General features: G+C 47.3%; 1 protein-coding gene across 2 annotated transcripts in view; it reads left to right on the forward strand.

Annotated features, from left to right (window-relative positions):
* The window catches only part of Cdh3 (cadherin 3), a 48,595-nt gene that overhangs the window by 17,923 nt on the left and 5,754 nt on the right, over positions 1 to 24,918 (forward strand). The window contains exons 4-14 of one of the 2 annotated variants that reach the window (XM_036188724.1): positions 8,238 to 8,291; positions 9,267 to 9,392; positions 9,560 to 9,715; positions 9,817 to 9,961; positions 11,993 to 12,168; positions 12,824 to 12,952; positions 14,627 to 14,812; positions 17,344 to 17,585; positions 17,813 to 17,958; positions 18,714 to 18,938; positions 21,299 to 21,505. In XM_036188724.1, the coding sequence (XP_036044617.1) occupies positions 8,238 to 8,291; positions 9,267 to 9,392; positions 9,560 to 9,715; positions 9,817 to 9,961; positions 11,993 to 12,168; positions 12,824 to 12,952; positions 14,627 to 14,812; positions 17,344 to 17,585; positions 17,813 to 17,958; positions 18,714 to 18,938; positions 21,299 to 21,505 (1,792 nt within the window). Of the gene's footprint in view, positions 1 to 8,211; positions 8,292 to 9,266; positions 9,393 to 9,559; positions 9,716 to 9,816; positions 9,962 to 11,992; positions 12,169 to 12,823; positions 12,953 to 14,626; positions 14,813 to 17,343; positions 17,586 to 17,812; positions 17,959 to 18,713; positions 18,939 to 21,298; positions 21,506 to 24,918 lie in introns of both variants that reach the window. The other variant, XM_036188723.1, reaches the window with a different exon arrangement.

Below are 24,918 nucleotides of genomic sequence, written 5' to 3' on the forward strand. Positions count from 1 at the left end.
CGGCATGGATTTTTAATTGATAGAAAAGTGCCTGTTTACATTCTCACTCATCCCATATATTTAGCTTTCCTTAGGAAAATCCCAGCATCTTCCCAGTCAGTTCCACATGCTTTCCCCTGTGCCCTCCAGTGCTGCCTCTCATCAGAAGCTTGTTGGCCATATGAGGCAACTGTGTCCCCAAACAAACTGAACAGAGACTTTGAGGGCAGTTTCCTCTGCCGCTCTCAAGACTGCTGTGTGACCACACCCTGATCAGGTAGCTACAGTTCCCCGATATCAGCAGGGAAACTGGCCAGGACTGATGGCTTTGGTCCTCAGAGAGGTGGGTTGTTTTCTTTTGCCAGAAACTCTAACATAACAGGACAGTGGAGCTATGTAGCACCTTCATATTGTGGCTGAGAAGTCCAATTCCCCCCTTTCAAGGGTGTTTCCTTGGGATGGAGAGGGAAGTATCTGGGCATTTCTGACTGAAAGGGATACAGACATCCTCAGCACAGTACCCGTCAGTTCGTGTGAATCTATTTAAAATGCTTCCTTTCTTCCACAGCTGCAGTACTCCAGAGACTAGACTCTTCATGCCCAAGGTTTATAGTAGTGTCAGTTTAAGATCTGAGGCCAGCCTTCACAGGAGAGGAGTTTGGAACCCAAGCCAGGGACTACAGGTTCCTATCTAGAGCAGAAACACGAGGCTCCGATCTTTTTTGTTGGCGTTCTTGTTAGTTTCTATAGAAACGATCCCAGCTGAAAGCCGTCAGTTTCCCTGAGTCCAGCAGGCATGTCTTCCTCGAGTTCATACCCATGTCCGAACCCCCATGGGGAAAGCAGTCAGATGACGTTAAGGCCTTGGTGGGTATGGGAGTCAGAACTGTTTGGGTCTTTGTTTTCCAGCCTTAAAGTCTGAACCATTGCGTCATGTGTTCATTGGTGCTCATCAACTCACCTCAAAAGAGCAGGACACAAGCCCATTCATGCCCCCATGAGTTAGCCAGGATGTGTGGCCTTCAAAGCTACCACAACCAGGAACAGGCATCTTCTCTCTCTGAGGAAGGCAAGACCAAAGTAGGATGAGTTATGATGAGATGGAGTATGGGGCTCAGTTTTAGTCTGGGAGTGTGGAGTGAGGCAGGAAGCATCGGGGAGGAAGTTGTAGTGGTCTGCCCCAGGGCTTAACCTCTCAGCAGCTTCTCTGTGATGCCTAACGTACAAAGAAAATGACTCATGTTCTCACAGATGCCCCAGCAAGTTTCCTTTAAAAGGTCACTGTGTCTGTGAGATCTCCATGCTCTGCCTCCCCCAGCAAGCACACAGACACACACAGACACACACACACACACACAGACACACACACACCCCTTCCAGTGGCAGACTGAGCCAGTTTTCGTCTGTGTTCTTGGGCCCCAGGCATCTACTTCTCTCTTCAGGTCTATCAGTCACAGCTAACCCCTTTTCAGGTTGGGAGATTGCGTGTGTTCCCCCCCCCCCAAAAGACTATCTAGAGAAGGGTAGTACTGGAAAGGTGGTCCAGGGATTATGAACACTGGCTGCTCCTTCAGAGGCTTCAGGCTGAGTTCAAGGCACCTTCGTGACCGCTCACAACTATCTGTAACTGCAGTTTCAGTTTCAGAGAATCTCTCACCCCCTTCTAGCCCCTACAGACACTGCATGTATATTCAGGCCAAAAAAAAAAAAAAAAAAAGGCACATAAAAATGTAAAAGTACACATAAAACTTAAAAATCTTTTTAAAAATAAAAAAGACCAACCCAGGCAGTAGTAGCGTACTCCTTTAATCCCAGCACTCAGGAGGCAGAACCAAGTGGATCTCTGTGAGTTTGAGGCCAGCCTGATCTACAGACAGGCCCCAAAACCACACAGAGAAAAAACCCTGTTGAAAAACAAAACAACAACAACAACAAAAACAGCTGAGTGTGGTAGCACATACCTGTTATCTTGTACTTGGAAGACTGAGGCAGGAAAATTACAAGTTTGAGGCCAGCCTACATATAGTAAGTTCAAAGCCAGCCTGAGCTGCATAGCAAACCTTAAATCAAAAAAGAGCGAAGGGACCAGCGAGATGGCTCAGCGGATAAGAGAGCTCACTCTGCAAGTATGAGGGCCTGAATTTGAACCCCCACATAGAAGTCTGGCTTAGTTGTGTGTACCTATAACCCCAGCTAGAATGGAGCGTGGAGACTGAATGCTCCTGAGGGCTTGCTGTCCAGCCAGCCCAGCTGTGTGTGGGGAGAGGTGGGGCGGGGTTGTGAAAGGTGAGGGGGACGACCGGGGAACTGTTTCCTGTTCAGTAAGAGACTTTCAAGACAATAAGGTAGAAAGAGATATAGAAGACACTTGATACATTGATCTGGCCTCCACGAGTGTGTTTATGAGCATACTTAACTCGCATGTGTGTGCCATACACATATATGACACACTTATACACTACAAAGAGAGCTGGTAGAAATCAAGACTAGACACTTTGGTTAATTGTGCATACGTAGATTGATGGTACCTTTTGTTGAAGGCTTATCCTGGGCCAGGCACACATTATTATTCCCATTTCAGATGAGAAGACTGAACTTCCACAGGCTCACACCATTTCCTAGGCATACAGTGGACAGCCCAAGTCTGCCGGACCTCTGTGTTCTTCACTGACTGACTACCTTCAAGATTTGGCCAGGCGGTGGTAGCTCACGCCTGTAATCCAGCACTCAGGAGGCAGAGGCAGATGGATCTCTGTGAGTTCGAGGCCAGCCTGGTCTACAAAACGAGTTCCAGGACAGCCTCCAAAGCTACAGAGAAACCCTGTCTCAAAAAAAAAAAAACCAAAAAAAAACAAAAAATAAAACAAAAGATTTGAAGTCTGGTCCTGCTGTCTTCTAGCTGTTGGGACGTTCTCTCTGAAGCTGTCCCTGGGGCAGTTCAAGGCACCCTCGTCCCCTTTACCCCTACAGCCTCTTGTTTCCTGAGTTGTTGGGTTGGAAGCTGTAATACCTACCTTGCAGGAATATTAGTTCCCAGGACTGGGAAAGAAAACATTTAGCCTAGTGTCTCCAGCAGAGTGGGTGTTAGAAGCATGTCCCTGCCTGCCCTGTGGTCATATTCTGCTTCCTGCTGAGTGTGGGTTGGAGCTGATGTGTCTGGAATCTGCAGCCTTCAGGGAAGGCCGAGACACCCACACATATGTGACTGCTGCCTGCTTGGTTGCTGGCACTGCCCCCTCTGAGAATAGGTGGACAGTCTAGGTACTGAGATGCTAAGGTCCAGCACTAGTGGGAAGTGCCAGGAATCAGGGCAACAGCGTGTGCTGGCACTCCTTGTGGGTAGAGTGTGGAGATAATAGGAGGTTTTTCTGGGTTACTGGCTTCTTGTGGGTATGGAGTATTTAGAGTTTGGGGGGCTTAAGGCTTATGAGTTTGGGGGAGTCACCTTGCTGGGTAACGTGAAAGGATAGGATAGGAGAGCTGCTGGAGACTCTCAGAGTTCAAGAACAGGGAGGACTGTTAGGTTTTCTGTGTGTGTTGTCGTTTGGAGATAGACTCATTTAGCTAAGGATGGTTTCGAACTCCAGCTGACAAAGACAGTGAGCTCCTGATCCTCCTGCCTCCACCTCCCACATGCTGGGGTTACAGGCTTATGACATCGTGCCTGGCAAATTTTAAGTCAGTATTTTGAACAACTAATACAGTTAGTAACCATGGGACTCCCAAAAAGTCTATGATAGTCATCTTATCTTTGTCCAGCTGCAAGGGTCTTCGCCCAAAAGCCTATTTCTTTTTGCTTTTCAGAGATATTTTTTCAATATTTTTTTTTTGTTTTCCATTATATTTTGGGGGTTGGGAGGGTGATGATGGAGAGGCCAGAAGAGAGCATTAGCTCCCATCAGGAGCTGAAGTTACAGATGTTTGTGAACCTCCTGACATTGCTGGCATCTGAACTCTATTCCTTCTGATTGATGGGGAAGTGTTTGTAACCACTGAACCATTTCTCCAGCCCTCAGATACAGTTTTAAAGTGCACATATGAACTAGGGATATAACTCAGTGACAAAGTTTGTGCCTGGTGTGTGTAAGGTTCTGGTCAATCCCCACTGTTACACACACAAAACAAAATATCAAATAAATAATAAAGTACACATGTGGATATATTAGCAGGGAGGCAGATCACTCTCTACCTTTAAAATTTCTTAACAATATGTCCTGGGACCTTTTCATAGGCTACAGAATAAGGACACCTATCTTTTATAGCTTGTTTATTTTTTGAGTGCTAGGGAGTCAAATCCAAGGCCTCACATGCTAGGCAAGTGCTTCTTACCACTGAGCTAGATCCCTGGCCCTTTGCATAGTTTTCTGCAATACCTGGTTGGTGTTCCGTTGTATGGATGATAAAGTAACACAAATCAATCCCTCACTGATGCGCATTTAGATTTTTCTCTGCATTTTAGCTATGTCAGCCATGCATTGTTGATTAGTTTGTGAATGGTGTAGAAGGCCAAGAAAAGGTGACTTTGGAGTGCCCTGTAGGAGTGTCAAGGTACTTGTGGATCCTCTATCATGGTATCTAGGCAAATGTCACAGGTGCACAAGGCAGTTTTTGAATGAATGCCTTGCTGGAGAATCTGGCTTTAGACTGACCATGCCTGGGTTCTGAGTCTAATTCTGCTCTTTAGCAGTATGGATTTAGGCAAGTCATCTCACCTTGGAGTTCCAGTCTCCTCTTGGTGAGTGCTAGATGATGCTGTGTGTGGTCAACAGAATCATGTTTTGAGGTTTTGCTCTGTGTGGTATTGGTGATGGTTCTGTGAAGTCGAATGGTAGTCTTCCAAATCTAATAAGTTAATCCAAGTTCTGCATCAAGACGTCAATGTTTGTGCCAGATGGTGGCACACACCTTTAATCCCAGTACTCGGGAGGCAGAGGCAGGCGGCTCTCTATGAGTTCGAGGCCAGCCTGGGCTACAGAGCGAGTTCCAGGACAGGCTCCAAAGCTACACAGATAAACCCTGTCTTGAAAAAAAGATCGCTATTATTTTTGTAGATGGGGAGTAATGGAAGATGAGAAAGACTGAATGATCATGGTGATTATGAATGACTCAGGTTTCAGATAGGGCTGGGAACTAATTCCAGCATTTTCATTGCTTAGCTATGTGACTTTAATGAACTTGTTTAACCACTCAGTTTCCCAGTCTCAAAAATGGGCATTAAAATGTTTCTCATAAGTTGCTTCATCAGATGAAATAAGGAACTATGAGCTGGACGTGATGGCACATGCCTATATTTAAGGTGATTTAGTCTGTATTTTATAGCTATCATTCCTGGTCTTTCTAGGATTAAGGAAGAGAAAAAATCCTCAGATGAGCCTGCAAACATGTGCAATAGGTTAAAAGACATGGCCACTCTATGGTTCTCATGGCTCCCGGGACCCTCTGGAATAGAATCAAGTCCAGGTCCCTTTCTTCCCTCCCTCCCCAAGCCTGTGCTAGCCCAGGACTCCTCGGAGAGGTTATCGTCAAGGAGGCAGGGCTGTCCCTAAGCAATCTTCGCTTTCCTACTCGCACATTACAGCTTTCCAGGAGGAATGTGTGCCTGGGTGTGTGCGCTCTGGGGCTCTGGGGCTCCTGAAAGCTGGCACTGGGCTCCTGGGGGCTGCCAGTGGCTCATTATGGTTGTTAAGCACTGGTGCCTCTTCCACTGACTTCATCCACCTCTGTAAGCTCTGCGGGTTTTCCAGCTTCACACAGTGGAATCCTACTACAGGCAACTGAAATGTGTGGCTCCAGAAAATGCCTGTGGATATAAATATTTTTGAGCAAAAGACAACTAAAAAGTACTAAAAGAGTCAGGCATCGGGTGCACACCTTTGATCTCAGTGCTCCTAGGACATCTCTCTGAGTTCAAGACAGCTTGGTCTACAAGGCCGTATAGGGAGACTTTGTCTTTAAAAAAAAGCGGGGGATGGGATTGGGGATAGAGTGCTTGCCTAGCAAGTGCAAGGTCCTGGGTTCGATCCTCAGCTCAAAAAGAAGAAGAAGGAGAAGGAGAAGGAGAAGGAGAAGAAGAAGAAGAAGAAGAAGAAGAAGAAGAAGAAGAAGAAGAAGAAGAAGAAGAAGAAGAAAAGGGAGGGAGGGAGGGAGGGAGGGTATACTCAGCATGTGCAGGACCTGGATTTGATACCTAGCACAGAAAATGAGGATGGATGAATGAACACAGATTCAAACGCAGGGGCTGGAGAGGTGGTCAGCAATTAGAAAAGAAAAGGGGCGAGGCTCTCTCTCTCTCTCTCTCTCTCTCTCTCCCCCTCTCCCTCTCTCTCTCTCTCTCTCCCTCTCTCTCCCTCTCTCTCTCTCCCCTCCCAGCTTTCCCCGACCGGCTATGAGCTCTCCTTTCCCACAGCCACTCTTTTCAGTAAAGAAACCCCACTCCATTACTTGCTCCCTGGATTTACATCCACGGTTTCCGCCGCTGTAAGTGCTCTCCTTTGTCCTCTCTCCGAGCTGCGCTGTTCATTGTTGAGGAAGGCGTGTCAAGTTCTAAGCCACACGGAGGCTTCTACCACGTGACACGTACTGAACGTGTTAATAAGCTTGTGCTTCTCCTCTTACTCCACGGCCAGCTTCGGCTGTTGGGGGAAGGGGTGTTTCTTCCCCACAAGCACGCATCCTGCCTTCTATCTGGCTTTGCACCTCCGCCCTCTCTCTGCTCCTTGACTTCGCACCTTGCTGTATGTATGCCCTTGCCACTGAGTCATTTCAGAACCTGATGATACCACCGTGTTTCTGTGCGCGCTGCTTGCGTGGACACCTCCCGTTCCCAGTTGTGGCAATGACAGTAGTGCTGCTGTGAACATCTCAGCATGCACTTCCGGTTTTAAAAAAAATGCTAGAGATTGAACCTCAGGGCTTTGTACGTACAAGACAGCACTCTACTACTGGGTTACATGCCCAGCCTTGTGAATACATTCTAATTTTTTTCAAGTTTTATTAATTTAACGTGTATGGGTGTTTTGTCTACATGTATGTCTGTGCACCACATGTGTACTTGGTGTTCATGGAGGTCAGAAAAGGTTATCAGATCACCTGGAACTAGAGTTACAGGTGTTGTAAGCCACGTGGGTGCTGGGAATTGGACTCAGATCCTCTGAAAGAGTAGCCAGCTCTTAAATGCTGACTGCCTCTCCAGCCCCACTACCAGACTTTTCTGCATTGCCTGTTCGCTTTTACGTTCCCACCAGCCATGCACGCAAGGTATCTGGTTTCTCCAATCCTCCCTCTGGGAGTGAGACTCCATGCTAAGCCCCTGACTACCAGTCACTAAGGCCTGGGCGTGACCCCCAGCAGCACAGAGTAAATGGAGTTGGGGCGAATAGCCAGCTTGGGTGTATGCTGGTGACCTGTAGTTGGTAATTCCAACTGCTGGAGAGAAGGCTCAGTGGTTAAGAGAACTGGCTGCTCTTCCAGGGGACCTGGGTTCAGTTCCTAGCATCTACATGGTAGTTCACAACCACCTGTAACTTCAGTACCAGAGGAATCCAATTTCCTCTTCTGGTCTCTTTGGTGCACAGACAAATAAATAAATTTTTTTGTGTGGTGGGGAGGGGACAGTAGCCTTGCAGGTAGAATTCAAAAGAAGTATGACAAACTTAAATTACCAGAAGTTGCAGAAAGTGTCTGTGGGGAACAGTGTCACGACCTTGGATGCCGACTGTGTGTAGCTCTCCCCCAGGAAATCAGCTTCCTCCTTTAGCTGTATCTCAGCAAGGCTACCTGCAACTAATGGTATGAACGCTCACAACCGTGGTTCTCCAGCCTGGTGGACAAAGGAGTTGGGGACACAGACTGATGGTGAGGTGGTCCTCCCTCCACCAAGAGCAAATGTAGGGGCTGGAGAGACGGCTCAGTGGTTAAGGGCATGTACTGTTCTTCCAGAAGACTTGAGTTCAGTTCCCAACATGCCCATCAGGGGCTCACAACCACCTGTAACTCCAGCTCCAGAGCATCTGACTCTCCTGGCCTTCACAGGCACCTGCACACATGTGGCGTACACTCATACACATGAAAAAAAAAATTAAATAATGGTGAGACTGCATGTAGAAATGACATGAGACTTGTAACCACTTGCTGGACAGAGAGAGTAAGCCAAATCCCTGAGTGCCACCACTCGGTACTCCTTGATCTAGTCAGGGAACTGCTTTCTAATTCTTTCTCTTTTCCTCACTGTAGCATTGACTGGATGCACTGGACATGAGCTGCATGGTGCTGACCATGGAGAAATCACTGTGCTGAACAGTGAGACAGTCCAGGTAAAATGCCTTGTCTGGCTTCAGGACAAAGGGAAGGTGCTGTGTTCAGATTACTGCTGGCCAGAGGCCCTAAATGCTATAGTAGTGAGCACTAAATTAAACTCCTAACTCCCCACCCCACACCCCACCCTCCCCCGCCAGCTAATCAGAGCAGAGAAGTGATTGAAGCTGCCCAGTAGAGGGCGCAAGAGGCAACCCTTGGGGAAGGGAAGAGGGGCGTGGCTGACATCACCCAGTTCACCAAGGCTCTGTCTATCCCTCCAACACCTCCCTCCCTTCCAGTTTGGTCCATGTTAAACCCAAGTGAAGTTCATTTCAACACAGGATTGCCAGTCCTATGGACCTCGAGGATGGTAGACCTGAGGCGCTTAGCCATACTTCCTTGTTTGTTTTTTCCCCTAAGACAGTGTCTCACTATGTGACTCTGGCTATCCTGGAACTCACTTCTGTAAGCCAGGCTGAGCTCACAGAGAGATCCTCCTGCTTCTGCTTCCCAAGTGCTGAGATTAAAGACGTGCACCACCATCCAGCTTCCTAGTGTCTATTAGTTTTTGGAATAGTCAAATGTTCAAAACAAAAATATTTAGAGCGATATAACAGAAAGTCTTTGTCTCCATCTGCTCACGTCCCTGCCCGCCCTTGAGAAGACACAGATAACCACTGGGAGCAGGTTCTCTCCCTTCAGTTTCCTTCTGTGTATATACAAATAAAAATAGACTTTTCCTCTTTTTTCTTTTCCTTTATTATTCATATTACGATTGTTTTTATTACTGGGTTTTTGGTTTTTTTCTTTTTTTCACAAGGTTTCACATGGTTTAGGCTAACCTCAAATTGCTAGGTAGCAGAGGATGACCTTTAATTCCTGATCCTTGCCTCTGCCTCCAGAGCGCTGGGATTATGGGTGTGTGTAGCCACACCTGACTCCTTTCTCCTTTCATGCAATAGCTAACATATTATTCACATCTTTCTTTGCAGGGAGCGAAGGCTGCAGTGAGCTCCCCGCCCAGACGCATCTTACGAAGACGCAAGAGAGAGTGGGTGATGCCGCCAATATCAGTCCCTGAGAATGGCAAGGGTCCTTTTCCTCAGAGGCTGAACCAGGTACGATGGACGGTGCCTTCTGCCTGGGCAGCGCTGAGGTCTGCAGGATGGACTGTCTGAAGACCTAAGGGCGAGGCTTCTTGCCGCCCGGTGGGGAGCTGCAGAAGGCTCCCTGCCGCCAGGTGAGGAACCTGTCACTGTTAGCAGTCATTTTATTTTGTTCCCAGCTCAAATCTAATAAGGACAGAGGCACCAAGATTTTCTACAGCATCACTGGGCCTGGAGCGGACAGTCCCCCTGAGGGCGTCTTCACCATAGAGAAGGAGACAGGCTGGTTGCTGTTGAATATGCCACTGGACAGGGAGCAGATTGCCAAGTATGAGGTAAGTAGCCTTTAGTCCCCAATAGAGATGTCTTTTCTGAGGTAGGCCCAAGGCCTGATGAGGAGGGAACACCAGCTGACCCCAGACCTCTGTGCCCACAGCTTTTTGGCCATGCAGTGTCTGAGAATGGGGCTTCTGTGGAGGACCCCATGAACATCTCCATCATCGTGACAGACCAGAATGACAACAAGCCCAAGTTCACTCAAGAGACCTTCAGAGGGAGGGTTTTGGAGGGGGCAACGCCTGGTAAGGTTGGGAAGGAGCTACTCTGGGTCAGCAGGGTCCAGATCTATGGGGATCATTCTGGAGGTCAGCTGCCACTACATAGCTGTGTGTCAGGTTCCTTCATCACACTGCTCATCCACCCCATGAGTCCTGATCAAGCCTGACCTGTAGAAGAGCTCTGACATTCACATTTGAGAACTTCCCAGAAGCTCTGGGCTCAGCTAGACTTAGGAGCTACAGAGACTCAGAGTTAAATCTGGACTTTGCCTCTCTACTGCCCTTGATCTTAGGCACATCCGTGACCCTCTGAGCTTTGATCCAAATAGGAATATCAACCTTGAAATACAATGAGGATTAGAAATAACACATGCCACTGAGGGTGTAGCTCAGGGGTGGAACACATGCCGACTGTAAGATAGGCCCTGGGCACCAGCACCACACAAAAGGGAGAAAGAACACATGTATCATTTGTGCACTCCTATATACTGTGGGGCTCCCAGCCCGAAGTTCTGCAGCCACAGGGCAAGCAGCCGGGGCTGGGGGGCGGGGGTAGAATGTGACTTACAGAAAACAAAAATAGGTTGCCATCACCAGAGAAGAGAGGAATAGAAGATGAGGGACTAGATGCTCAGTGACAGGTGCTGGGGATGGGGGTGGGGTCCCCTTCTTGTTTGTAGTAGTCTGAACTGACCACCTCTTGGCCTTCTGGTTTCAGAGAGTTTCAGAGATGAGTTGCTCAGAGATTACCAGTAACAGAAATTACCACCATTAAAATATTTGATTGTTTTTTATTTGTTTTGGTTTTTTGTGGGGGTTGGTTTTTTTTTTGTTTTTTGGTTTTTGTTTTTTTTTTTTTTACAAGATCTCCCCGTGTAGCCCAGGCTGGCCTCAAACTTGTGATCCTTCTGCTTTAACCTCCTGAGTACAAGCTTGCACCAACACTGATAAAAATGTTCGTCTCGAGCCCAACGGTGGTGGTGCACACCTTTAGGAGACAGAGACAGGCAGATCTATGTGAGTTCAAGGTCAGCCTGGGCTACAGAGCGAGTTTTAGGACAGGCTCCAAAGCTACACAGAGAAACCCTGTCTCAAAAAAAAAAAAAAAAAAAAAAATGTTGGTCTCACTGAATAGCTCTGGCTGGTCTGGAACTCACCATGTCTATCAGGCTGTCCTTGAACTCACAGAAAGCCACCTGCCTCTTCCTCCTGAGGGCTGGGATTATAGGAGTGTACCACCAGGCCGAGCTTCTAAGTCTTTTTTTTATTGTTGTCTTGTGGATTTGTTTGGAGCATGGTCTAACTGTGTAGCCTTTATTGGCCTGGAACTTGTTGTGTAGACCAGGCTGGCCTAAACAGTGTTAAAAAGATGAAAATGTTGCTTTTCCCCTTCCTTCTACTGAGAAAGCCTGGAGGCAATTGATCCAGGGTGCCATGGGGCTTCAGTTAAAGGTCGAGGTTTCCTGTCTTGCCATTTTGCTGTTCACTCTTGTGGCCGAGGGAGCCACAGCCATTACTTTCTCAGGAGGCCGAAGAACAGCATGCTTATTTATTCTTTGTTTGATACAGGGTCTCACTGCTCTGTAGTCAAGGCCAGACTTGACTTCATGGGCAGTCCTCCTGCCTCAACCTCCCAAAGTTCTAGGATTACAAGCTTGAGTCACCAGCTACAAGTTCTTTTTGGTTTTTCAAGTACAAGTACATTCTTTAAAAAACTTCCGGTTGGGGATTTAGCTCAGTGGTAGAGCACTTGCCTAGCAAGCACCAAGGCCCTGGGTTTGATCCTCAGCTCCCAAAAAAAACAAAACTTCCTCCAAACTTGTCAGAAGTCACCGCCATGGCTGGAAGGATCAGAGCTATGGCCGTGGCCAGCCTAAACTGAAGATCCACTTCCCAGGAAAGAAGGGCAAGTGGCAAGTGGGTTCCAGGAAACTGGCTGCCACTGAGCAGGGGAGATCTTTCTGGTATGCAGGGCAGGATTCATGGGGTTCCGGAGTAGGCAGGCTGGCAGTGGGCCGAGAGGGAAAGGTGCTCAATGGTCCTCTTCCCCTGCAGGCACTTCTGTGATGCAGGTAACAGCCACAGATGAGGATGATGCCATCAACACTTACAATGGGGTGGTGGCTTACTCCATCCATAGCCAAGAACCAAAGGAGCCACATGACCTCATGTTCACCATCCACAAAAGCACCGGGACCATTAGTGTCATCTCGAGTGGCCTGGACAGAGAGGTGCGTGGCCTTTGGGAAGGTATTCGTGCCAAAGCCTGACTCAGAGTGGAAGCTGCTGTGGCTGCCCCAAGGTCAAGGCAGGGCAGTGGAGACCCAGGTCAGCTGCTGCATTGACTTGGCTGCTGCTGCATTGGCTTTTGCTGTCCCACTGCTCTTTGGGCTAGTGGCCTGCTGCCTAACCTGCTGGCTAGATCCCCTGGGGGTGAGGAAGCAGCTGTAAAATGCAGGCTTTTGAGTGCTTCTCATTTCCTGTCCGAATGGCTCATTTAGTTTACATGTTGCCCAGATTTGTCCCTTGTGTGCCACAAAGTAAAACTAGCTCCGTGGATATTGGAATTGCCTTCTGTTTCCTAATTAATATCTCTGCCTAGATCCTTGTGCCAGGCTCCTATGTGGAGCAGCCGAGGGTTGGCAGTGCTTGGGCTTGCACAGGAGAGCTGTGCACCCCAACCTGCACCCCACCCACCCCCATCATATGTTTACTTGTCTGTTCCCCGGAAGTGGTGAGGGGTGGGCCAGGGAATCGAGAACCCATGAAAGGGAGGACTGCTCTGCTTCCTCTGCCTCCCTACCCCAAGGCAGCTTCTTGTTGCCCAGCTGGGCAGTCCTCACATTGGACTCACAGTGGGCTTCCTCTTTGCTCCTTTCTGCCCAGAAAGTCCCAGAGTACACATTAACCATCCAAGCCACCGACATGGATGGAGAGGGTTCTACCACCACAGCAGTGGCCGTAGTGGAAATCCTTGACACCAATGACAACGCTCCCGAGTTTGAGCCACAGAAGGTAACTCCGGATCCTTCCTGCGTTCCTCATGACGTAAAGGACTGAGGTTGGCTGCCTCTCCAAATCAGCTGAGTCCCGAGTCTGTCTTTGCTGGCTGTGTGACCTTAGGCAAGCCACCAGGCCTCTCTGTGCCCAATTTCTTAATCTGTGAAATGGAGATAGGATAAATACCTGATAAATTGTTCTTAATTTTTAATGTAATGATCTGTACACAGGTCATTTCCAGTCTACAGGTACTACAGGGGCTTGACGTCATATGAAAACTACCTCGTATCTGGACCTGTCCGTAAACTTACATAGCTTCTGAGACAGAAAACTCAATGCCAGGACTGGAGAAATGGTTCAGTGGGCAACAGTATTTTCCACTAACCCGAATGATGTTTGATTCCCAAGACCCACGTGTTGGAAGGAGCGAATTGACCCTGTTCTTTGATTTCCACAAGCTTACCACAGCACATGGTGTACCCCCCACCCCCAATACGTAAACGTAATACAAAAATTAAAGAGAAAATGTCAACATTGGTTGAAGTAACACACACACACCACCCTGCATGGACACAAATCTCTAGCCTTGGAATGTCATTAGGCCTCATTAAAAATTTCCCCTGGGGAGATGGCACAGTTTGTAAAGTGTTGGCTGTGTGAGCATGGAGGCCTGAGTCAAAAGCCAGGTGTGGCAGCCCACACCTGGAACTCCGTTGTTGGGGGCTGGAAATAAGATTCCTGGGACTCCCTGGCTCATCTCAGGTGGACAGCTTCTGAGGAAAAATACCTGAAGTTGACCTTTCACCCCTGCAAACACACACACACACACACACACACACACACACTCACTCACTGTCCCGGAGACTTAGGTAGGTTGTCACATGCCTGTAATCACAATATTTGGGAGGTAAAGGCATGAAGATCGGGACTTCAGGGTCATTTTCAACTTCACATCACACTTTTTTGTTTTTAGAAGATCTATTTATTTATCATGTATACAGTATTCTGCCTGCATGTATGCCAGAAGAGGGCACCAGATCTCATCATAGATGGTTGAGAGCCACCATGTGGTTGCTGGGAATTGAACTCTGGACCTCTGGGAAGAGCAGCCAGTGCTCTTAACTTCTGAGCCATCTCTCAATACCAGCACTCAGGAGGCAGAGGCAGGCTGATGATCTCTGTGAGTTCTAAGGCCAGCCTGGTCTACAGAGAAAGTTCCAGGACAGCCAGGGCTGCTACACAGAGAAACCCTGTCTCAGAAAAAAAAAAAAAAAAAAAAAGCTAAAACTTAATAGAAAGCTGACTCCCTGGTCTTTGTTACCTGCCCCCAAACTTCCGGCCAGTCCTCCAACACCATGAGGCATCTGTCTTGCCATCTTTCTGGGGGCCTCTGCTCTCTGCCCTAAGGTGGGTGGCTATGCACAGTAGGGGCTTGGACACCCAGACTGGGAGAGTCTTGAGCTTCAGGCCTTCATGGTCCAGGGTGTGTGGCCTGGTCCCCATATCGTTGCTGATGCTTGGGATTGTCTCTCTGTACCTATGTGTGTCCTGAAAATCTCTCTGGGTTAGGCTGTGAGGCTTCCCAGCAGCAAGATGAGGACTCCCAGCTGCTGGAGAGTGGAGCAGCCTGTCAGGACGGCTCCTGTCTCTGCTTTGATTGCACTGTGCCCTGTCCCTCTCCCTCCACAGTATGAGGCCTGGGTGCCTGAGAACGCAGTGGGCCATGAGGTGCAGAGTCTAACGGTGACTGATCTGGATGCCCCCAACTCACCGGCATGGCGTGCCACCTACCAAATCGTGGGAGGTGATGATGGAGACCATTTTACCATCACCACTCACCCGGAGACCAACCAAGGCATCCTGACAACCAAGAAGGTAGGTCTGTTTGGGCCTCTAGGACAAAGGGACACCTGCCTCAGGCCACTTCCCTTGGGCCATCACCGGAGACTGCACCAAGACAGTAGCTCCTTCCTGATACTGTCCTTTGCTCTTGTGCTGAGAACCCTTTATTTAGGATTTGAAACAGGGTCTTACTATGGATTTTGTTTTGGGGGCTCTGGAGGTTGGGAGAGTATGGCGGTATTGGGGATGGAGCTCAGGGCCCTTTTATTTTATGAGCTTGTTTTTAATCAGGATACAGGGCAGGATTGGGTCAAAGAGTCTTTGGGAGCAGGGCAGGGTAGTTCACCCCTATGATCCCACACTTGGGATGTGGAATCAGGAAGGTCAGGAGTTCAAGTTCATTTTCAACTATGTAGCCAATCTGAGACCAGCCTGAGCTACAAAACAACCTACATACATAAATAAACACTTGAACAAAATTGATCCTTTAAGAGACCAGCATGTAGACAAAGTGTCACAGGTCTGTAATCTCAGCATTTAAGAGGATCACTCATTCAAGGCCAGCCTGGGCTATATAGTGAGACTAGTTCAACAAGAAAAGAAGATAACAATAATTGATGGTTCACGAATGTGGGCCTGTTTAAAGGGTCTCTAGCCGGGCGGTGGTGGCGCTCGCCTTCAATCCCAGCACTCAGGAGTCAAAGGCAAGCAGATCTCTGTGAGTTCGAGGCCAGCCTGGTCTACAGAGTAAGTTCCAGGACAGCCAGGGGTATGCAGTGAAAAACCATAAATGAATGAATGAATGGTCTCTGGTTTGATCCCAGGTTTCAGCACAAAAAAAGAATGTGGGCCTGGTTTGGGCATGGTGACACACTGACTTACTGGCACTCGCAAGGTAGAGGCAGGAGGATTTAATGAGTTTGAGGTCAGCCTGGACTCCATAGCAAGACCTTACCTCAAATACAGAAAAAGAGCCTTCATCTGCCTTTGCTTTGTCTTTCTAGTTCACAGTGGAGAGTGGCTTGGTGAGAAGCAGTTCTTTTTTTGTTTGTTTGTTTGTTTGTTTGTTTGTTTGTTTTTTCGAGACAGGGTTTCTCTGTGTAGCTTTGCTTTGTGCCTTTTCTGGATCTCGCTCGGGACCAGGCTGGCCTCGAACTCACAAAGATCCTCCTACCTCTGGGATTAAAGGCGTGCGCCACCACCCAGTGAGAAGTAAACAGGTGAATAAAGACTGTTTCAGATATGTTCTTTTGAAACAAATTCACTGTAATGCCTCTTATGTTGTGAAATGAAGTCCATATATAACACAATTTAGCCAACTCAATACTTTCTAGAAGAAAAGGCTGGGGTTTTGACTCGGTGATAGATCACTTGCCTAGTATCTGCAAAGCCCGTGGTTTGATCCCTGGCAGCACCACAAAAATGAAAAGCCAGGTGGTGTATACCTTTAATCCCAAAGAGAGGTAGGTTGATCTGAGTTCAAAGAGAGCCTGGTCTGCATATTGAGTTCCAAGCCAGGGACTGAAAGATAGCTCAATGGGTTAAGAGTTCCAGGCCAAGCTGGGCAGTGGTGGCCTACGTCTTTAATCTCAATACTCAAGAGCTAGAGACAGGCAGATCTCTGAGTTCAAGGATAACCTGGTCTACAGAGTGAGTTCTAAGATAGCCAGGGATACACAGAGAAACCCTGTCTTCAAAAACAACAAACAAACAAAAATAGGTCCAGGCCACCCAGAACTATATAGTAAAAATCCTATCTAAATAAACAAATAGAAAGAGGAGGAGGAAAAAGATATACATATTATAAATATGTACTATATTATTAGATTACAACATATAGAGATAGAGAATTATAAAATAGAAGGAGAGGTTCCTATATTTTGATATGTGAGTTATAGTTGGGACAGTGGCACTAGAAAGAAAGCACAGTGATGTGGTCAGATGTTTGCATTTGTGTGTAGAACATCCCATATGCAGTGGACCCTGTATGTCGGCTTGGTGACGCATTACCACCACTGGTATTCAGAATAAACAACTGAAATCGTCCTGAACAAATTAAATTACAAGCCGCTTTCAGAAGTTGCATTCCTTGAGAACTCAGTCTACATTAAAACCACACCAAAGCTTGCTTTATATTTTAAATATGTTCTTGGTTCTAATTATAAGCAGGTTTCTCACTCTAGTAAGTGTATGAGTGGCTATGGGGACACTGGCAAGTCACAAGAGACATAGAGGTGGTTCTTTATCCATAGCATTGGTGTGATGCAGCATCCTCCCCAGGTTGGGTACCAGAGGCACCCTCATCACGACTAATATGCCTCTCAGCTGTCCTAGAGGACATCACCACCCCATTGGGAATGAACTTTCTAGGCCTTGCTAACACTAAGCCTTTGGGGTGGTCTGAGGAACCCCAATAGATTTCCCCTTAGGAAACCCAGGGAGTTTGGGGGAATAGGAGGGGGCAGAAATGTTGCAGGCCAGAGCCTTGGTCCCTTCACTGTGGCCCTTCTGATATGCACAGGCCACCTCACAAAATGCTACCTCAGCTGCTTCTTCTCTCCTAGGGCTTGGATTTTGAGGCTCAGAGCCAACACACCCTGTACATAGAAGTGACCAACGAGGCTTCCTTTGTGGTGAAGCTCCCAACGGCCACTGCCACCGTAGTGGTCCACGTGGAAGATGTCAATGAAGCCCCTGTGTTTGTTCCACCTTCCAAAGTCATCGAGGCCCAGGAGGGTATCTCTGTTGGGGAACTGGTCTGCGTCTATACTGCACAGGACCCAGACAAGGAGGATCAGAAGATCAGGTACCTAGGAACTGGGCACTGGGTCAGCCAAGTACATGGTACACTTGGGTGGTTTGTGCCATTCACCATAACGTTTGTTCAATACTGTTACCATCATCCTTGCACCAAACCCCTCCTTCCAGCCACGCTCAGAGCTGAAGGTTCTACAGTTGGTCTGTGGAGGCTCTGAATGATTACAGTAACATTCTACCTCTGCTAACTCTGACCCTTCTTAACTTCCTGTCCAGCTACCACATCTTGAGAGACCCAGCGGGCTGGCTAGCCATGGACCCAGACAGTGGTGAAGTCACGGCTGCAGGCATCTTGGATCGTGAGGATGAGCAGTTTGTGAGGAACAACATCTATGAAGTCATAGTTTTGGCCACAGACAATGGTGAGAGCTTTCACCCAGTCCTTCCACAGGCAGACCTGTGGTACCCAGGGCATAGGACACAGCATATTCTCTCCTTAGCAGCAGATGATGAGAGGGAGGGGATTGACAAACCAGTATGGATGTAAAGGCCTGTCTGATATGATCCTAATGTTTCTAAATCCCAAGAGATGCAGTGTAGAGTGAGGTACTGAGGACTCCCTTTTCAGCTTGTTTTTAGTTCACTGACCTCTAAATTGGCCGGTCAGTTTCTACTGATAGTTGACTGGCAAGGACTGCTGGGAATACCGCAAGCGATTAGTGGTGTTGCACCATAACCAAGGGGGATTATGATATTATGCCATCTCTGCTTGACATTTAGTGAGCCAAGGACTTGAGACAGGTTTCTCTGAAGCTTCAAGTTCCCTGAAGCTGATCAGTAGACAACTGTACTAGCTTAAGGTAGCAAATAGGTTTTACTCTGTGATCGATTATAATGGCTGTCTGAATGTAGTAGCTGTAGCTGCACCCTGATTTGTTAGTAATGTCTGCTGTGGACACAAATTAGAACGATGGTGAGATTGCCATGGATTCAACATTGCCAATTTGGTCTACAATGAAGTTAGTGTATGGAGGGACTTAAAAAGGGATAGTTGGGTGCTAACCAGGGGTCTTTTGGAGGCTGATTGAGTAGGGCACAGGGGAACTTAACATTGGTTCATTCACCAACTGAGAACAAGAGCAGAAGCTGAAGAGATTGTATGTATGATTGTGAACAGGAAGCCCTCCCACCACCGGCACTGGGACCCTCATGCTAACGCTTACTGACATCAATGACCATGGCCCACTCCCAGAACCCCGCCAGATCACCATCTGTAACCAAAGCCCTGTGCCTCAAGTGCTGAACATCACAGACAAGGACCTGTCGCCCAACTCCTTCCCTTTCCAGGCCCAGCTGACACATGATTCGGACATCTACTGGAAAGCAGAAGTCAGCGAGAAAGGTAACTCAGTGGTTAACAGGGGGCTGCCAGCTCAGCTGGGTGGTAGGTGTCCACAATAGGACCCACATACATTCCTATTTCAGCATCTGTGGGTTGCAGAATTAATGGTCTCAAAAATGGCCATCAAGTGCTCTTCCTTAGCTTTATATCAGCCTTTGAAATCCCTCAGGAGCTCTAAAAGATGGCCTCAAAAACAAGACAAACAGGACTAAGCGTGACTGCACTCAATCTCAGTACTCAGGAAGCAGAAGCAAGAGGATTTCTGTGGGGGTTCAAGGCCAACCTGATCTATCTAGTGAATTCTAGGGCTATATAATGAGACCCTGTCTCAAACTAACAAGCAAACAGCATCCACAATAGAAACACAAGCAAAATTAGGTAGCCAGGGATGAAGAGATTTCTTAGTGGTTAAAAGCATCCATTTCAGGGCCTGGAGAGATGGCTCAGTGATTAAGAACACTAGCTGCCCTTCCGGAGGGCACTGGTTCAATCCCCATCACCCACATGGTAGCAGCTCACAACCACCTGCAACTCCAGTTCCAGAGAATCAGATGTTCTTTTCTGGTATCCACATCACTAGGTAGATCACTATATATGCATGTGGTGCACAGGCATACATGTAGGAAAAACACCTGTATACATTAAATAAAATTTAAAAATAAAAGAAAAAAAAGAGCTGGGCGGTGGTGGCGCACGCCTTTAATCCCAGCACTCAGGAGGCAGAGCCAGGCGAATCTCTGTGAGTTCGAGGCCAACCTGGTCTCCAAAGCGAGTTCCAAGAAAGGTGCAAAGCTATACAGAGAAACCCTATCTCTAAAAACCAAAACAGAAAAGAAAAGAAAAAGAAGAAAAAAAGAGCATGTGTTGCTCTCGTAGAGAATCCAGGACCAATTCCCATCACCCACATGGTAGCCCACAACCATCTGTAACTCCAGTGTCAAGGGATCTGGTATCCTCTTCTGACCTCCATGGGCACCAACCACATACATTGTGCACACATATACATGCAAGCAAGATAGTCGTACACATGCAATAAAATAAATACTTGTTTAAAGGTGGGTAACCAGGCCAGGCAGTGGTGGCATACCTTCTTAATCCTACCACACAGGAGGCAGAAGCAGTGGATATCTGTGAGTTCAAGGCCAGCCTGGTCTATAGAATGAGTTCCAGAACAGCCAGGGCTATACAGGGAAACCCTGTTTCAAAAAATATAGGTAACCAGTTAATGTGCATATTAACCAATTAAGTTAGCTACTTCTTAGAATAATGTTTGAGACAGGGTTTCTCTGCAAAGCCCTGGCTGTCCTGGAACTCACTCTGTAGGCCAGGTTAGCCTCAAACTCCTGCCTCTGCCTCCTAAGTGCTGGACTTGAAAGAATGTACCACCATTCCCTGGCTTATAATGTATTCTTCTGAGGCAAAGACTAGTCCAGCAGCTGATGATACCAGGCATATTGACCCAATATCACATGACCTCCAGAGCCTCATTTTACTAATACTAGAGTTGCTTTCCTGTTTGTTTTCAATAAAATGACAGCCAAGCATGGGAGCTCACACTTGTAACCCCAGCACTCAGGAGACTGAGGCACCAACCCCGATTATAGACTAAAACCCTGTCTTGCAAAAAATTAATTGGTTAATTAATTTTAAAATAATGAATTAATTGGAGCTGGAGAGATGACTCAGTGGTTAAGAGCACCGGCTGCTCTTCCAGTGGACCAGGTTCAATTCCCAGCAGTTACATGGCAGCTCACAGCTGTCTGTAACCACAGTTCAGAGGATCCAGCACTACCCTCCTCTGACCTCCAAGAGCACCAAGCGCACACATGATGCACAGACATGCAGACTTTCATGCAAGTAAAATACCTATACACATTAGAAATGAGAGAGAGATGAACTCATTTTGGGGGCTAGCAAGATTTCTCAGTGGGTAAAAGGTTTGCACAAACTTGATGGACCTGAGTTTGACTCCCAGAACCTGAGGTGGAAGGAGACTGACTCCCAAAAGACTTTCTTCTGATCTTCACCTGTGCATCATAACACACGCACGCCCCTCCCACACCAGCAACAAAAACAACACAGTAATAGTAAGATGATAAAGAAAATATACTGAAAAATGAAGTGATTTTTGTAACCCAGTACTCCTCACAAGGTTAAATTTTACTTCAGCCACATTTTTGGAGATGTTTTGTTTTGCTCTTTTCTGGGGCTTGAACCCACAGCCTCGTGGATGCTAAGCAGGTGGTACTCCATCACAGCGCTACACTTAGACAAAGGCTCTTCTTAAACCTTTATCATCTTCTACACTCAGTGCCCACACATAGGACATCCATAGACTAATAAAGTATCTGTCTCTCCAGGAGACACTGTGGCCTTGTCCCTGAAGAAGTTCCTGAAGCAAGACACCTATGATTTGCACCTTTCTCTGTCTGACCATGGCAACAGGGAGCAGCTAACCATGATCAGAGCCACTGTGTGTGACTGTCATGGCCATGTGGAGATCTGCCCCCCACCCTGGAAGGGTGGTTTCGTCCTCCCCATCCTGGGTGCTGTTCTGGCTCTGCTGAGTGAGTACCATGTGCCTCCATGTGTAACTGAGTAGTTAAGAGTCCTGATTTTTCTCAGAATTTCTGAAACTAAGAGAGCATCCAGTATTTCTCATTCATTTCTTTCTCTTTTTTTGGTTTTATGTGTATGAGTGTTTTTGCCTGTATGTATGCTTATGAACCACATGTGTGCTTGTACAAGCCATAACAGGGGTCAGATAGCCTGGAACTGGAGCTTTGAGCTGCCACGTGGATGCTGGGAATCGAACCCAGTCCTCTGCAAGAGTAGCCAGTGCTCTTAACCACTGAGCTGTCTGTCTCCTCCCCCAACTCTAAATTCTGAGAGTATCATTTAGTCAGTAGATGTTTCTGGAGCTTCTAGAACATGCCAGGCCAATGTCTTCCTGTCGTGTCATCTTGAGGCATAAACAGCGGCTCTGGGTAGTCCAGGGACTTGTTAGAGAGGCAGACTCTCCGCTTCAGGCAACCTCTGGCTACTCCAGCTGGCTGTCCCTTGCAGTATACTCAATAAACCTGCTTGTAAAAGAACAGGCAGGCCTGCAGTGGTGGCACACACCTTTAATCCCAGCACTCGGGAGGCAGAGCCAGGTGGATCTCTGTGAGTTCAAGGCCAGCCTGGGCTACAAAACAAGATCCAGGACAGGCACCAAAACCACACAAAGAAACCCTGCCTCGAAAAAAGAAAAAACAAAACCAAAAAACGGGCAGATTCTCCTGTCTGCCATTTTGCAGACCTGCTGATCCAGAAACTTAGGGGTAAGACCTAGTTCCCTATGTTTTAACAAGCCCTGAGAGCTTTTAAAACATGCCACAGTGTAAGAATCACTGCGCCAGAAGGTAGAAGTATTTAGTTAAAAACAAATTTCTTTTATGACATTTGCAGGAAAATGGATACAACTGGAAATCATTATGCTAAGTGAAGTAAGCTAGACTCAGGAAGACACTACCACGTGTTTTTTTCCTCTCATCTGGTACCCAGATTTAGAATTATATATGTAAATATATTTATGTGTGTGCATGTGCATACGTGTGTTTATATGTATGCATTTGCAGGTCATGAAACTAGCATGGGGATTCCAAGGAGAGGAAGCAGAAAGAAGTAATGGATTACATGTAATAGGAAAGCAGGGGTACTATTTGGGCAGAGGAGACAGGAACAAAGTGCAATAACACATGTCACTTTGTGTGCTGACTTAAAAAAATAATGAATAGCTGGGTATGGTAGCCCACACCTTTAATATCAGCACTTGGAGGTAGAGGTAGGCATTGTTCAAGGCCAACCTGGTCTATAAAACAAGTTCCAGGATAGCCAGAGGTATTACACAGATAAATTGTCTTGGGAAAAAATAAAATAAAATAATAATAGTAGTAACAATAACTAAATTTTAAAAACTTCTAGGCTAGGCAGTGGTGGCACATGCCTTTAATCGCAGCACTTGGGAGGCAGAGGCAGGTAAATCTCTGAGTTTGAGGCCAGCCTGGTCTACAAAGCAAATTCCAGAACAGCTGGAACTGTTACACAGAGAAAACTTGCCTCAAAAATAAGTGGATGGATGGATGGATGGATGGATGAATGAAGGAATATATATATTTCTAGGCTAAGCAGTGGTAGTGCACACCTTTAATCTCAGCACTCAGGAAGGCAGAGGCAGGTGGATCTCAGAGTGTGAAGCCAGCCTGTTCTATAGAATGACAGCCAGGCTACCCAGATAAACCCTGTCTTGAAAAACAACAATAACAACAACAACAACAAATTCTCAGAGCTGGACATGGTAGTACACATCTGTAATCCCAGCACCCACGGAGCAGAAACAAGAGTATTACCACAAATTCAAGGCCAGCCTGGGCTACACTGTGAGACTCGTCTCCAGAATAACAATAATGCAGATTTGAGCTGGGTATTTGGCATATACCTATAAATCCCACCACTGGGGAGACTGAGGTAGGATCACAAGTTTCACAAGCCAGCCTAGACTACAGACTGAAACCTTGTCTCAAAAACCACATGCATATATACATGTAAGCCCCAAATTTCATTGCTATAAAGATAGGTGTTTTTTCTGGCTCTTTGTTTTGGTCCTCACACACAGTGTTCATAGCAGCCAGATAGGTGTGGGGCAAGGATGGGCCTTCACCACTTCCCATTCTGTTCCCCAACCAGTGTTTAGGCACTAGGAGGTGGGGATGGGGGTGGGGGGCTGAGGGTACAGCACAGAACAATACATGAGGGGCTGTCCTTGCAGCATGGCCTCTGCAACACAGAGAGCTAAAAACAGTGGTTTCGCAGGCAATCCAGTGCTGCTGGGAAGAGAGAAAGCCAGAGGAGGGACAGGGTGGGAAGTCTGCACTTTTAACTAGGATGAACAGAACAGGCCTAAGGTAGTGTTAAATAACTAAAGATCTGGAAGAGAGAAGAAAAGCAGCCATGCAGATGTCCAGAACAATGTATGCCCTGGGTGTATGGAAACTGCAGTGCTGTGGTGGGGAGAAGTAGGGAGTGAAGCCAGGGGGGTGAGAGGTGCACACCCCTTGTAACAGATCTTGTGGACTGCTGGGAAGTCATTAATTAGAGGGTTTGAAGCATCGAGTGCTATGAGCTAACATGAATTTTTATGGAATTTCTACTGAAAAGACTATGCAGGGCCAGGGTGGAGGCAGGAGACTGTTGCCATAACTTATGGGTAAGAAGATGGTGGGTGGCCATACCAAGATGGCAGTATGGTGGTAAGATTTGTTCAGATTGGGGGAAGAAAGATTGGCAATGATTCCAAGTCTTTGGGGCTGAGCAAGCAGAAATATGGAATTTTGGAACTGGCCTCCTGCCTCAGTCCCTAGACTCCCCACCACTATCCAGTCAGTCCCCTGATGTTCGCGAGAGTCATATGAGCCAGGTAAGGTGTTTGCTCGCTGGGTTACAAAGACAAAAACCTTACAGAAGCAACTTAAAGGAGGAAGGTTGGTTTCCACTCGTAGCTCCAGGTTTGAGTCCAGAACTTGAAGCACCTGGTCATATCCACAGTCGAGAACAGGGAGGAACAGCCAGGTCCAGTGGCTATTTATCCCAGCACTCTGGAAGCAGAAACAGATGGACTGCTGTGAGTCTGAGGCCAACCCTAGTCTACATAACAAGTTCTTGGCCAGCCAGAGCTTCATAGTGAGACGGTCTTAAAAAGGGGGTGAAAGGGGCTGGAAAGATGGCTCAGCAGTTAAGAGCCCTGCCTGGCTGCTCTCTTTCTGGGGACACTGAGGTTCAATTTCTAGTGCCCACATGGTGGCTCACAATCATCTATAACTCCAGTTCCAAGGGATCTGACGCCCTCTTCTGGCTTCTGTGGGCTCCAGACATATACATGATACTAGACATACAAGCACCCCTACACATAAAATAAAAATAGAGGAACAGAGACTGGATA

The sequence above is a fragment of the Onychomys torridus genome, chromosome 5, assembly GCF_903995425.1.
Source record: "Onychomys torridus chromosome 5, mOncTor1.1, whole genome shotgun sequence".
Lineage (NCBI taxonomy): Eukaryota > Metazoa > Chordata > Mammalia > Rodentia > Cricetidae > Onychomys > Onychomys torridus.